At 35.4% G+C, this 15551-nt stretch overlaps 1 protein-coding gene across 7 annotated transcripts in view; it reads right to left on the reverse strand.

The window, feature by feature from the left end:
- LOC115210255 overlaps positions 1-15551 on the reverse strand; it is a 757977-nt gene that overhangs the window by 20848 nt on the left and 721578 nt on the right. For all 7 annotated transcript variants that reach the window (XR_004998729.1, XM_036502024.1, XM_029778737.2 and 4 more), the window contains 3 exons: positions 15108-15284; positions 11701-11805; positions 6933-7190 (listed from right to left, as the gene is read on the reverse strand). Coding sequence is in view for 6 of the 7 variants with exons in the window: in XM_036502024.1 (XP_036357917.1) it covers positions 6933-7190; positions 11701-11805; positions 15108-15284 (540 nt within the window). In the remaining variant the exon portion in view is untranslated. The remainder of the gene's footprint in view (positions 1-6932; positions 7191-11700; positions 11806-15107; positions 15285-15551) is intronic.

Consider the following 15551-nt stretch of genomic DNA (forward strand, 5'->3'; position numbering starts at 1 on the left):
AACAAAGGGGTACATAGATATAAAAAAATTTAAAAACCACAGCTTTAATGACTTAGCCAAATTGTTGCCTTAGAACATATTTACATTTATCAATATGGATAAATGTGTTCTAAAAGCAAATTTTTGTATAACAAATGCATCACATTAAAAGAAAGATAAGATCTTGATAAGTTCAATCAATATTCTCTGTCAAAAATACAAAAAATAATTTATGGAAGAGTATAATTCTAATCACATTTAGGGAACCTTGTCACAATCTCAACTTCAGTAAAATTACATCCAGATAAAATAATTATAAAAGAACCAATTAAATGATGTGATTAGTCAGACTAGGTGAAAATAATGGAAAGAAGAAATGTCAAAACTTGTGAATTTCTTAAAGGAATATTTCTTTTTGTTTAGAAATATCATTTAGAATAAACATCCTTTGAAACAAAGAAATGACTAATGAAAATCAACATGTTATCAAAAGTGAAGGAGGAGTATGGTAAATTATATTTTTTAGTTTATCTGTCAAAAGTGTAAAAAATTTTCTCCAAACATAACATTTACAATAGAGCTAAACAATGGCACATAAAGGCTGTCATTTGATGACATGTCAGTCTCCAACTGGTACTCAAATACCACAACTGGAGGTATCATTAATTTCAGTTCGCAGTATGACTCAGTAACCATAGAAGGTAGGGAGTTTTCTAATACAGAAATTATAATAATCAGTTGCTTTGAGAAACAGCTGACACCTCTCACTTGTAATGTTTTCATAATCTGTTTAAGAAACCCTGTTTTTCTACAAAAATTCAACTGCTAAAATAAAAACACACGAGATAATAAAGAAAATTTATTGCTAAACATATCTTCACACAGTCTTTGATGATGGGATAGTACAATTAATAAACATCAATATGGTACAATTACATTGTGGAAGAGTCATTTTAGTCGTTTCAGAACACACAAAAAATGTTATATCTATTTTCCAGAGGAATTAGCTCAGTGACTGGGATTGCAGAGGTGCAATGAAGATTTTGGCATCTCAAGAAATAAGTGGGAAGTGAACATATGTTCTTGTGTATTCTTTAAATGATTAAAATAACTTCCATGGTGTAATTGCTTTAGTTTCAACACATGGTATCAAATCACTTATCAATCTGGTGTTTTATAACAAGGTTTTGAAGCACTAATAAGAAAAGAATCTCTGTATTTTTACTTCATATTATGAACCATCAAAAGACATCTATGCACTGGAAACTATTAAAAATGGCTGCCAAATCTTCCTCAAATCACATTCTATCTCGAAAATCGAAAGACACACACCAGATAATACATTCCTAAATAAAATGCAAAAGAAAATAAACATGGGATGTTTTGGCTGCCCAGGTCTGTTCTATCAAGCTATCTCATAGCTAAACCACGATGGCCTTCATATGACTATTTTTAATTAAGACTGTCTTTATTTGTTACCATTTAGATCACATATGTAATGACAAAATGTGTGCAGTTATTTTTTGCTTCATTAATCCAAGGAAAGTTACAAACTACTACATAGTTACACATAGTGCTGAGTATATGATGTTTAGAATACATTTTACATGCAGGGAAAATCTGAGTTTCAGGTATTAAACAAGCATATAAAAAAATAGATGTAAAATAGTGAACAAAATCTTATGCATATGCTTTTGTTACCATATTTCTGTTAAAATATACTGCCTTTGCTTCAAATAATTTCGAAAATAAAGAATTTAGTAAAATAAATTTATCATCATTAAGCTGGTGTTTGGAGTATAAACTAACAAAAATTTTTGATAGAATCTTTTAGTTCATATCACATTAAAGAAGAAAGTTTCTGTCATAGAAATAGAGACAGTCTCAGGTGGGATGGTATCAAAAGTTCTTTGAGAAATAGATCTCTTTATCCCTAGCAAGTGTTTAATTTTGCTTTAATTAAGTATTTATTGAAATTAGATAATAAAATAAAATTGTATAAGGAAAACATATTAGTTATAGCTAGATTTAAATTGGAATGCAAGTCTTAGTCTGTTAATTAGTAACACTAAAATGTAGCAACTTGATCATGACTATCATATAACATTAGATCTCAAAGTTAATTTCCAGACTGACTTATCAGTCACAAATATACAGTAGTATTTCCCCAGTTGGAAATACTAAAACTTAAAATTTAAAAGAAAAGTCAAAGGAAAACATTTTATTTTCACTCAAAAACATTAAAAATAAATCTATAGCAATATAACTGCAATTTTAAAATCTTAATCTTCTCAGATGACAGACAGAACACTCTGTTGGTATTGTATATATAAGAAGCGAAGTATAAATCTAGATGAAAAGAACTTAATCCACTACAAAATTCTACAATATATATAAAAACCACAAACAAATGTTATATGGAAAAACAAAACCTTTTAACACTAAAATACGAGGAAGTTTGAAGATTGTAGACAAATATAAAATAAAAAGAATATGACTGGCAGCTATTTCAAAGTCTTAAATCTATATAATAAAAAAAAAAAAACAGAAGTAATTTTAATGGTGGTAGTTAGATGTTGGTAGTTGTTAGAACTATCTCAGTAAAGAAGGTAAAAAGATACAAGCTGATTAACTGGAGACATTTTTAATGATGTTGCAACAACAAAAGTAATTCTGGTGTTTCTTGACAGATTAACAGAAATATATTATTTACATTTGACAGATAGTTGTCCTCATCTTGTTTGTTGTTAACACAATATTTCGGCTGATACACTCTCCAGCTTTCATCAGGTAACTTGGGGGAAATTTCAAGCCTGGGTTCTCATTCCTAAGGTATTTTTTTATGTTGTTGTTGTTATTATTATTATTATTATTACTATTATTCAGATCACTGCCTGGAATTGAACTCGGAATCTTGAGGTTAGTAGCCTGCACTCTTAACCACTATGCCATATAAGGACAAATATCAGTCAAATGTAAATAATGTATATAATTCCTCATCTCTTAAATATAGAACTGTATAACAGAAATATGTTTAACACTTTCACTATTCAGAAAACCAGAACATAAAAACAATTTTCACTTGTAAGATAGTTGAAAACTAACAGACTTGAACAAACATACCCACAAGTGAAGAAAGCCTACAATTTAGCTTTAATTACTTCATTAACAGCTGTCTTGAGGCACCTCTCTGCTGCATCAGTGGTACTGCAGATGGCCTTCTTCCTTCTCACTCACTTGATGCCCTAACTGAAGGCTCTGTCAGGGAACGGACTATGAAACCCCTGCATCCAACCTCCACTGGGAGGCACAATGCTCTCCAACCAGCCCGCTGGCAGTCACTGACCAGATCTGCGTACTTGGAGAGCTTTCTCTCAAAAGCTTCTTCCAGGCGATCTTCCCATGGGACAATCAGCTCCAGCAGCAGCACTTGCTTGGTGGACTCAGACACGAGGACAATGTCTGGTCGCAGGGTGGTGACCGCAATGTGGCCAGGGAACTTCAGCTAATGCTCAAGATCCACCAGTAGCTGCCAGTCCCTTGCAGATGCTTTTCAGGCATGGGTTGGCTTTTCTTCAGCTCTGACAAAGGTGATGGTTTTCTTGGAGGATCGGAACCACTTCACCCACACAAGTCCTGTGCCGATGGCTTCAGTGATGGTCTTAAGGACTTGGTCATGCCTTCAGCGGTACCCTCCTTCTCCAAGTGCCCCAGTGCAGAAGCTGAGGATGTGTTCCAGGGTTCTTTACTTGGAACATAACACACATGCTGGTGTCTCTGCTATGCCCCATGTGTGCAGGTTTGATGGGCTTGGGAGCACATCGTACACTGCCTGGATGAGGAATTTAATGTGGTGAGGCTTGGCTTTCCACAGCTCAGCCCAAGTCATTTTCCTCTCAACTGCATTCTCCCATCTTTCCAAGCTCCCTGATGCGTCATTCCCACTGCCTTGCATGTTCTCATTTCCTCCACTGCAGTTCTCACCTTCTCCTGAACAAGGCAACACCCTTTCTTCCCGCTGGTGTTTGTTTGGGGAGTTGGAAAAGAACCTACCCCAAGTTTCCTTTGGCACAGCCTTGCCTCTGCCTCTTGAACTGCGTCCTCTGCTCTCCACTTCCTGCCAGTCCTCACTTGGATCCCTGCTTTAGCCACTTTTGGATCACAAGAGTCCCTGTACTGGACCACTTCTCTGGCTCTTGCCACCTTGAATTCCTCTTCCAATGATTTGTAAATTAAATTGAAGAAGTACAGTGTACATATCTTTGTTCATAAATAATAGTACATCCCACCTACACTAGCGTAACCAGAGTGTTGTGGCGCCTGGGATGGCCCTTCAGCTTGTTGCCCCAGGTCCCCACAAAAAATACATATTGCCTACAGCAGACTCAAAAGTGATGCTGCCCTGGGTGGACCACCCCCTCTGCCTCCCTCTAGCTATGCTGGTGCCCAGATATATTATTAAACTGTTGGCTCAAAATATTTCATGTCAAAGAGCTACCAAATATAAGGATTTAAACTAGTTACAGGACTTGTTAGAAATCTACCTTAAATAACACCTCTCTTAAAAAGGAAAGACACATGAAATAGTTCTACAGAAACTATACCTTAGCAGAGAAAGAAATATATGTTTATGGGTGGAACTTCTGAACTCTGATCATAGGTCTGCATGGAGCTAAACAACAACTATCTGTTACATTAAAAGTTAACTTGATATGAGAGTCAATTAAGAACTGCTAGATATCAAAATATAATCTAGAGTGACACTATCAAGAAATCAGGTCCTTAAGTGTGTTGGATTTTGTTAAATTCTTTTCTATGGATCTCCAAAACTCTTGTTAAAATATCCTAACCAAGATTAAAATATATAATCCAAGTATTTAATGGGATATGAATTGAGATAAGAGACTTGATTTAGAGTTTAACCAAACTATACAACTAGTACAGAAGATACCACACAGATTAGTGGTTGTTAAGCAATCTAAAACAATAACAATACTGGATAAACATAGAAAGGTATTAATACAGTTGAGCTGACAAGTTTCCCAATAGAACTCTAAATTTTCAGTGCATAAATGATATTTCTATGTGCTATTCCATTCATTTTAAAGGAACCACCAAAGTTTTTTTTTTCATCTTGTACAACTTTATTTCATTTCTATACAATAGTGATGAAAACATGTAAGGTTGCAAAGTGCCACAGCACTTCTCCCCACTTCATCTGTCACTAAATATCTCATTGACCTTCTCATGCAAGCTGCTTCATTCTTGTGGATACACATATGGGAAAACATATACACAGATAGAACCATAAACTAAATGTAACTGATGTCTGCTGCAGTAATGTAAAAAGTACATATTGAGAACAAGCTCTCTTTTACTAAACTACTATTCTAATGGGTTACAAACCTATTACAAATTCTGGTGGGGCAGAAACTTTGAATTGATGGAAAAAAATTCAAAGTTGTTAAACACAATAAATTGAATACTTTAAAATAATTAATGGTGTAAAAATGAGTTAAATAACTCTTGCACTGTGGAATGAAAAACTCAGTTCACATTTCTGAAATGATTCATTAAAAGAAACCTCTTCAGCAAAAAAAGGATGCTAGCAGCTCAAATCTTCACCTAGAGACCTAATTTAATTCAGTTATATAACACTTGAAAAATTTCATAAGAAGAAAAATAAAATGAAGCAATTTCAAATATATATGAAGTTTGCTGTAAATGGTAGATTGATGGAGGCACGAGAGGCAGGAGACCACTAGAATATTTGGTTTTGTATCTCTACTTATTATGATCAATTTATGCCAGAACTTGCTATATCTATCCCTCTATTGTAAAAGTAGCAGTGATATAATAGCATAATGTATTGGAGTGTATAGAGCTGAGTGCAACATAACACCACCTGCAGTCAGGCCTATTGAGCCCAAGGCTACTGAAGTGACAGCCCAATATCATATTCACCTGATCTTTCCTTCTATTTTTTTTAATGTCAAAAAAGTGACACTGATCACTGTATTGGTGCTGAGTGGCTCTAGTCATCTCTACTTGGGTAGACTTAATGCATAGAAACAGGCGACTGAAATCTGTAAATTTGATTGGAGATTCAGCATTATGGACAAGTAAATGTATAAAATGCCTGGTGTACATCATTAATGTTTTAATAATGGCACCCCTCTGTCTTTCTTTTGATCTTAAACCATAACTAATAACCAACTGTGTCTCATTAAGTATCTAGACCAGACACGAGCAACACAGAGCATTCAGGTGCATGTGGCCCACTATGTGTTTTTATACCACATGCAAAATGTCATGTCCATAAAAACACAATACTATTTTTTACCAATATTCTGTAACATTATATTTAAGCCTGATTCCATTAATATGAACAATTTTTGAGCTGGAAGAATCATCAACACACTGGGCAAAATACTTAGAGGCATTCCATCTACCTTTATGTTCTGAGTTCAAATTCTGCAGAGACTGACTTTACTTGTCATCCTTTCTAGCTCAATAAAATAAGTACAAGTTGAGTACTGGAGCTGATGTAATCAACTTAGCCCTCTCATCTGAAATTGCTGGCCTTGTGCCAAAATTTGAAACCATTATTTCTATTATTCACTCAAATTTTTATGCATTATGACAAAAAGTACACTGCTCTACATATGAGGTTTCAATTATTCTTTCAGTGGCGTGACCTGATTTATGATGAACTGTATTCTATTAGGCCCACTACAGAAAAAACTTTTGCTCATGCCTAACCTAGAAGTAAGTGCATCAAGATTTATGCCTAATACCTTAACCACTACACCTAACTTCTGTAATATGCATACATTGCACTTGAACATCATATAACACAGTAAAATTATGTTGTAACAGAAACCACAATATAAATGTGTGGTTATCATTGTAAAGAAGTTATCAAATAAAGAATAGTCAAGAGGAACTCTTACCTCCCAGTCTTCGACTGTTGCCTGCCATTCAGCTATTTTCTCAATACTTTCCATTCTTCGTTTTCTCTCATTAATAAGGCAAGCTATCTTCTTCATAGCATCTAGAGCCTCGCAGACATCATGATAATCTGGGTGGGAGGTTGATGTGTATTTTAGAAGTTCAGCCAACTGTAATGGATACTTGCAAATTTTCTGTACTGGGGTGAGTAAGAATCCTTCTAATGGTATCTGTTTCATGTCTTGTAGTAAGCGGCAACCCTGGAAGATAATACCAAAGGAACAAAAATTGAGAGGAGGTAGATAGATAAAGAAGAAGAGAGGGGATATCAAATGTGTGTGTGTATGTGTATTGGTTGAAAAGGTATGTCATTAGGCAAGAAATACATTCAGAAGAAAAGCAGGAGATAAAGAGGACATTAAGCTTGTAAAGAGAAACATATTTTCAAGTTTATTACCATGTGATATATTGAGAAGATTTTTCAACTATGTTAGTTTAAATATCTTCATTTCAGGGTAAAGCTTAAGTGTATATCTACCACTACCAAAAGTTACTTTTATTTTATTCTTTAAGCTCTGATGCAAAGATATCACACAAAAATTAATAAATGTCAAATAAGTTTTACAAATTAAAAGGGTTAGTTAGTCTGAAAATGAAGCTAACTGTACTTGAACCTTTTTTATAGGTCCACTAGAATTTATTACATAAAGGAATGAAATAAGTGTTTTGGTTGCGAAAAATATATAAACAAAAGTGATGTATTTTTTGGAAAAAAAAAGTTAGTTAGCAAAATGTTTAGTATTGGGTCTAAGAAGGGATAAGTAATGGTAGGTTTGATGAGAGAAAGATAGATTGGTGCATCAGACAAGGGGTGTATAGAGTCAGTAAGCAGAAAAGAACAGACTTCTGTTGTAGCAGTAGGAAAGACATAGAAATGATATGTATCTCAAGTGGAGGTTTGTTCTTTAATCTCAGATGCTATCTAGACCTTATGAGTATGCATATGTAGCAGGTACACAGCACCAAATATGTGAGCAAAAGAACTAAGTAGACACCAATGAATGAAATTGATTACATCACTTTAGTACTACAATTCTTATTAGGTAAATGCAACAAAGGAGATTGACATAAGAAATTCTATTTTAATAAAACTGCCAAAACATCATGTTAATTTTTAGCTTTTACAGCAATAGAGAAAAAGAAAAACAAAGTATCTGAAAAAATAAAAATTCTTTATCATTTGTTTTCTTAGCAAAATATAAGCCAAGAATATCTTATGATTACAAGTATCTATTGCAGCTAAATGGTACAAAATTACTTTTAAATAGTATATAGACAATTTAAAAAAATTTTTATCTTTTAGTCAGAAAGGAAGGCAATGACATGCTCCATCATAGGGCCTCCAAGACTGGTGGATGGAAGGGAGACATTTGCAAACAGAAAACCTAGTCCAGATGCTTGCAACAAAGTGGACTCTGCTGAAGGCATCCAAGGTGTCAGAATGAATTCAACAACCATTCCTCTTTCAAATACAATATATGTATGCATTGAATAGGTAGAGAGATGCTAAGTAAAAAAGAAAAAAATGTGGGAGAGAGAGAAAGAAACAGAGAGATAGTGAAAAAACTGATATAAAGAACAATGGGGAAATGGAAACAGTAAAACAAATGAAATAGCAGCTATTAAAAAAAAAAAACTCTACTTTTCAAATGTTTGCATAATAATTAACTTTGAGAGATATGAAGTAAATTATTTTTGTCAGTGTAACTCAAAATAAATAAACCTATGAATGTTGGATATTGGGTTGAAAATCTCTTGGATAGACAAAAGCTGAAGGCTGCCCAAGAGGTATTTTAATTTAATATTCTATGCACTATTATTTTGAGTTTCACGGTTAAAAATAAGTTACTAAATATTTCTCGAAGTTTCTAAATTCTTATAATGTAAGCACATCTTACAATTCTCAATGGGAAGAACATGTAGCTTTGATTAATAGCCCTTTCTCGAGACCAATTTTCTTTCTAACTGTATATTCAACTGATGCATATTGAATAACTATAGTCAGTGATAGGTATGTTTAAAAAGTTCAGGCCATGACCTTTTCTGACCTTGATAAAACTGGTGATCAGCACAAACAAAACGTCAAGAGACTAAATACCTTGTCTTGAAATTATATCTTACTTGAACTGATAAAAGTAGAACCTGATATATTAAAAAAGTGTGCAGAGAGCTGTAACAATAGAGGAAGAGTTGGTAGTTTGTATCCAGAGACCCACATTACACTCTGTCAGTTGTCAAGGCAATCAAGTTCACTTAGTTTCAAGTAGGTACCACAGCAGTACTGTGGAATTGTGGAGTATTCTGTTCACTTTTAGAATAGAATTCAATCACGCCTGCAAGAAAATCTACCTCCAACAGAGAAATGTACTGGCCAGAAGGAGATTTCTCTCTCAACTACTTAAGATTGCAGGAAGAGAAAATAAAACCCAGCCCTCAGGATCATTGACGTATCAATGATCTGGATTAAAATGAATACACCTTCTACAAAACATATGGCCTTGTATCACCAGCATATGATTCTTTTTTTAACTGTACAATAAAAACAAAATATAGCCAAAAATTTATTAAACAGGAGTTTAAATCTGCTGCATGGTGTTACTTTGATTTCAGTTTTATAATGTAAAAGCAGTAGTAAATTCTTTCTGGTAGAGAATCTGAGAAGCAGTTGTGGGTACCATACAGGACTAACCAATTTTGTAAAAATATCCAGACAAGAATACTTCATAACAGATAAAAGGAAAGCAGTTTTAATTTATGTTTCTAATTCCAGTGGGTCACAACTGGCAACATTTAGAATATCAGTTTGTAAGCTTTAGTGTCCCCCTTTTCTTCATGCACAGTTAGAGACATTGTCCATTGAAATGTGTAAGTAACCAAGATAATTAACTCCCAACTGGCTCAGTTCACCTAGCTGTAAATTGATAACACAAGACAGGAACTATTTATTAAACTAGGAAATTGATGAGCATTTTATTAGTTTGCAACACTATTCCACTCTCATGGACTTGCAGTAATTCCACAAGTATTTAGTCTCAGACTACAGCACTTGAAATTATCACAGCTCATCTTCTTACTGGATTCAGGCTTTGATTAAAGATACACTGAGTTCACTATGCACAAGTTCCATCACTAAGTGAATATCTTAATGTGGATGCTAAAAAGCGAACTCAGCACACACACCCTCGGGCAGGTGGCCCTGCTCGATCTGTAGGAAAGGTGTAGGTAGAAACTCCATAAGATGTACCCAGTGTAAGCTATGGATGCATAAGAGGTGTAGCAACATCAAAGGGAAATTAACTGATAAGATGGCTTTCATGTGCGGCAGATGCACAGGGACAATAGACACCACAGATACTCAGAAAACAGATTCCATTGCACTCCAGGGGGAGAAACTAGAAGTAGTTGATAGTTTCCGCTACCTGGGTGACCAAGTTAGTAGTGGAGGTGGATGCTCAGAGAGTGTCACCACTAGAATACGAATAGCCTGGGCAAAGTTTAGAAAGCGCCTACCCCTACTGGCGACAAAGGATCTCTCGCTCAGAGTGAAAGGTAGATTGTATGATGCATGTGTGCAAACTGCCAAGCTTCACGGTAGTGAAACATGGGCGGTGACTGCAGAGGACATGCGTAGACTTGAAAGAAATGAAGCTAGCATGATCTGCTGGATGTGTAATGTCAGTGTACGTGCACGACAGAGGGTAAGCACCCTGAGAGAAATGCTGGACATAAGAAGCATCAGATGTGGTGTGCAAGAGCGACGCTTGCGATGGTATGGTCATGTACTGCGGATGGATGAGGAGAGATGTGTGAAGTGCCACTCCCAAGCAGTTGAAGGTATCAGGGGAAGAGGTAGACCCAGGAAGACATGGGATGAGGTAGTCAAGCATGACCTCAGAGCGTTGGGCCTCACAGAGGCAATGACGAAGGACCGAGATCTCTGGAGGTATGCTGTGACTGCAAAGACCCGGGCTGCTTCCTGCACCACTCCCGCATAGCCCTGCCCATTCAAAGTACCTTGGATTCCAGAACATCCCGCTGTGCTTGAGGAGACCTATTGAGTTAAGTACATGAACATCAAAATAAATATCAATGGAAATAGTAGTTGTGATACCTGTGCCGGTGGCACATAAAAAGCACCATCCGAACGTGGCCGATGCCAGCGCCGCCTCGACTGGCTTCTGTGCCGGTAGCACGTTAAAAGCACCAACCGATCGTGGCCGATGCCAGACTCCCCTGGCACCTGTGCCGGTGGCACGTAAAAAGCACCCACTACACTCGCGGAGTGGTTGGTGTTAGGAAGGGCATCCAGCTGTAGAAACACTGCCAGATCAGACTGGAGCCTGGTGCAACCCCTGGCTTCCCAGACCCCGGTCAAACTGTCCAACCTGTGCTGGCGCGGAAAACAGACGTTAAACGATGATGATGAATAACTGTACAACTAACAACTGTTTCATTACCTTGCAACAATGAGTACAAATTCTCCCATGGACACAAACTAGTATTGCTTTTTCCAACCATTTAATGTCATGAAACTAAGATAAACTCCAGCATATCCTCATACAGTGGCTGTCATACTCAAGAATCTATGCCAAGCTTAGCTTCAATCAATAGTAACCTTCAATACCACAAACCCACCAATGCTCCAGTAATACTTCCACTGGAACTATGCTAAATGAATCAAAAGAAATAATGAATGTTTTAACACCTTACCTCGAAGAAATGTCGATATCGCTTGTTTTTACACAATTCTTTCAACTGATCACAGGCATGAGGGTGATTGTTGCAGTAATCTGAATATATTTCAAAACCTTTCCTCTGTAATACAATACACAAACATATCTTTTAGAAATAAAAAAAAAAACAAAAAAAAAAAAAACAATTTTATCATTACTTTTCATTACTATTGTATTGAGCTTTTTCTGGTGCAAGGGACTAAGTAATATTGCATCAGTTCATTTGCAGTTTGAGAAAAAAGTTCCATAGGTAAGAAGGTTCTGAAAAGAGAGATTGCATGCAATGTTCAGTGTGGCTTTCAAGATAAGATGGAGTTTAGGGTCAATTCAAGCATATTGAAACTGAAGCAAGCAAATTCTCAAGAATGGCATGTTTTAATATACCAGCAGAAAGAGGATATAACATGGCACAAAGTCATAGAGAGGTATTTGATAACTTCTTTTCTTAGGTCCTAAATGTAAATGCATGAATGTATATGCTTAGGAAAACTATGCACACATGTACACATGAGAAGATCTAAAAGAGAAGAAATAATGTGTGTATGTATGTGTGTGTGTATAAATATATATATGGTGGTTGTCTACGCCTTATGCAGAGTTTGACCACCTCCTGTACCTACACCTTAGAACCCTCATGGCATCTGATGTAGTTTTTTAAACCAGACGATGTTCCGAAAAGGCACCCACATAGATTGCACATCTGATTTGGAAGTTATCAAATACCTCTCTATGACTATGTGGATCTTAAAATGAGTTGTGTGTGTGTGTATATATATATAGTTAATCCAAACAAGAAAACACAGAAAAAAAGAGAAAAAAACACAGCAACGCAGGACGTGGAACAATTAAAGTATTATTGACGCTCAGGAAAGAAGGGAAGGAGGGTTTAACGTTTCGAGCGGAGCTCTTCGTCGGAAACAAGGAGAAGGAAAGATCCAAAGAAGGGAAGACAGAGGAAAAAATATTTGAGCTGGTGGTGCTCAAGAGATCACATGTTGAAAGAACAGAAGTTGAGAGGTAGTCGAATCGTGGTTTTTAAAAGCAAGAGAGTTTCAAAAAAGGAATGCGTGTGTGTGTGTGTGTGCAAGGATGACAAGTGTGTTTGTGCGTGTGTGTGTGTGTGTGTATTTTTGGTGAATAATAAGCAATGACAAAGTCAGCTGTCATAAGGCACTCCTTTATGACTACTAGCTGTTTGTATCAAGCCAGGTCAAAAAACAATGTATCATGTGCTATATGTATCATGTGTGTGTGTGTGCATGTGTGTGTTCGTGTGTGTATGCGTAGAGTGTGGGTGTGTGGCGAGTAACAGCTTAACCTAGTGCGTGTGTGCTTGTACGTGCATGTGTGTAGGGATGTATGTGTGGGTTCATTTGTGTGAGAGTATGTATGTACGTGTATGTGTGTGCGTTTGTATGTGTTTGTGTGTATGTGTGCGTGCGTGGATAGGTGTATATTGTGTATGTATATCTGTCGGTGTGTATGTGAGTTTGTGTGTGTTTGTACGTGTGTATGTGTGTGTGAGTGTATAGTATATATATATGTAAATGTGTGTGTGTGTGTGTGTACGTGCGTGCGAGTGAATGTATGTATATATGTGTGCGTGTGTGTAAAATGTAGAGGCTTATATGTGTGTTTATATGTATGCGTGTATGTGTATGTATGTATATGTATGCGTGTGTGTATGTATGTGTGTATGTATGTATGCGTGTGTGTATGTGTGTGTGTATGTATGTATGTGTGTGTATGTATGTGTGTATGTGTATGTATGTACATACACACATACATACATACATACATACATACATACATACACACAATTTATTAGACAGAAAAATTAGAAGAAATACATTTTTCAATTTCACTGTCAAAGGTTCATTAGCAAGTCTAACAAGGAATTGCCAACAAAACTGAAGTCACAGCAATTCTGTCTAATAGATTATTTACATTAAACTCATACATTAAATCTTTTTCCAATGAATGTTACTTACTTTTAATAATATTATTAAAAACACTAACTTTAAATATATTTATGTGTGCGTGTGTGTGTGTGTATATAAGTATGCACACCAAAAAGTGCTTTGATTCAAATTGGCACTATTTCCACTGTCATTAAGTATCTTTTAAAGTGTAACATATTATTGAGGGTGTTGGCAGTCTACCATATCTCCATGTAAAGGAAATAGATTTTAAAACTTATTTTTGATTGCCTGATCTCCTTCCCTCAACATACCAGTCTCCTATTTAATGCTTTTTACTTAAAAAAAAAACCCAAACATTTTAAACTTGTATTAACTAACAACAAACCTTTCAATATGCTGCCAACCATTCCACCATTCTTGTGGAACTACAATGTACTCCAAATGGACTACCATTTGTACTACAGCTCTTAGAAAAACATTTGCTATAACATTTTCTAAATCACTAAATAAACAACACCAGGCAAATTTCAATAAGTCACTTGTATCAAAATGATTTTCTGTTTAATTCATTGTAATTTGTTATGTCCACTCCAGACTTAATCACAATAATCACTCACAGTAATCTAATTTATTGTTCCTGAGTAACCTAAATTTCCAGTTTTAAGTGTTTAACATTATTCAATCAATCAATCAATCATGTTCTATCAAATTTATTAATGGTCACAATATAATACTTAAGCTTCTATTAACTTAAACAGAATTTACAATTTTTTAGAGGAGAGAGGGCAACTCAGACGACCTCTTAAGACAGCTGGAGAAAAAAAATGTAAAATGTATAACTCGCAGGTTATCCTCCAACTTGAGATCTGGTTCAAATGGACCCCCAACTTAAAAACCCTCAAGAGCCAGATTATGGTGTTAAACTGGTGACAGAGTATGTTGACCACCCAAATTGCTTTAACATTAACCAGATATAATCTCAACATAAAAAAGTTAATTATAATTTCAGACTGTCTTATGCTTTAACCCTTTTGTTACCTTATTTTTGTTGAAATACATTACTTCTGCTTCAATTAATTTTGAAAATAATGAAGAATTTAGTAAAATAACTGTCATCATTAAGTTAGTATACGGCAAGGAGCTAGCAGAATTGTTAGCATGCTAGACAAAATGCTTAGTGGCATTTCTTTAGGCTTGATATTCAGAATTCAAATTCTGCTGGGGTTGACTTTGTCATTCATCCTTTTGGGAGTTGATAAAGTAAGTACCATTGGAGCACTGGAGTTCATGTAATCTCCCAAAATCTTAAACTGGTGTTTAGAACACAAATTGAAAATTCTAATCACTTTAAAACAGGAAGTTTGTATTACAGAACCAGGAATAGTCTCAGGCAGGTTGGTATCAAAAGGGTTAAGGTGTTTATTAAAATAATTAGCACTTTAAAGACTGCAGAGTTACTTACATGTTCAATAAAACAATGACCCACTTCACTTTGGTGTAAGTCATCTTTGAGACTGACTTCAAGACTTTTGAAGAACTTTTTAGAAAAAGTGTATATATCCTCCAAATTGCCGAAAATGGTAGAAATCTTGTCGTCTGGAAACATGTCTGGCCTTTTCTTGGCTTGAACAACATAACCCTAAAAAGTAAAACAATATAAAAGTAAACCGTTTATATATTGTATTGTATTATATATATATATATATATATATATATATATATATATATATATATATACATACACATACACACAGAGAAAGAAAGTGACAGAAAGAAAAGAAACGAGTTCTCCACTGAGAGAGAGATAGAGAGAACAAAAACCATGTAAATTAATGAGAGATGAAACCAGATGTACATAATGTTGTATCTGGTCATCACAATCACATACCAAAGCTTTTGTGTCAGA

The sequence above is a fragment of the Octopus sinensis genome, linkage group LG4 (assembly GCF_006345805.1).
Source record: "Octopus sinensis linkage group LG4, ASM634580v1, whole genome shotgun sequence".
Taxonomy (NCBI): Eukaryota; Metazoa; Mollusca; class Cephalopoda; order Octopoda; family Octopodidae; genus Octopus; species Octopus sinensis.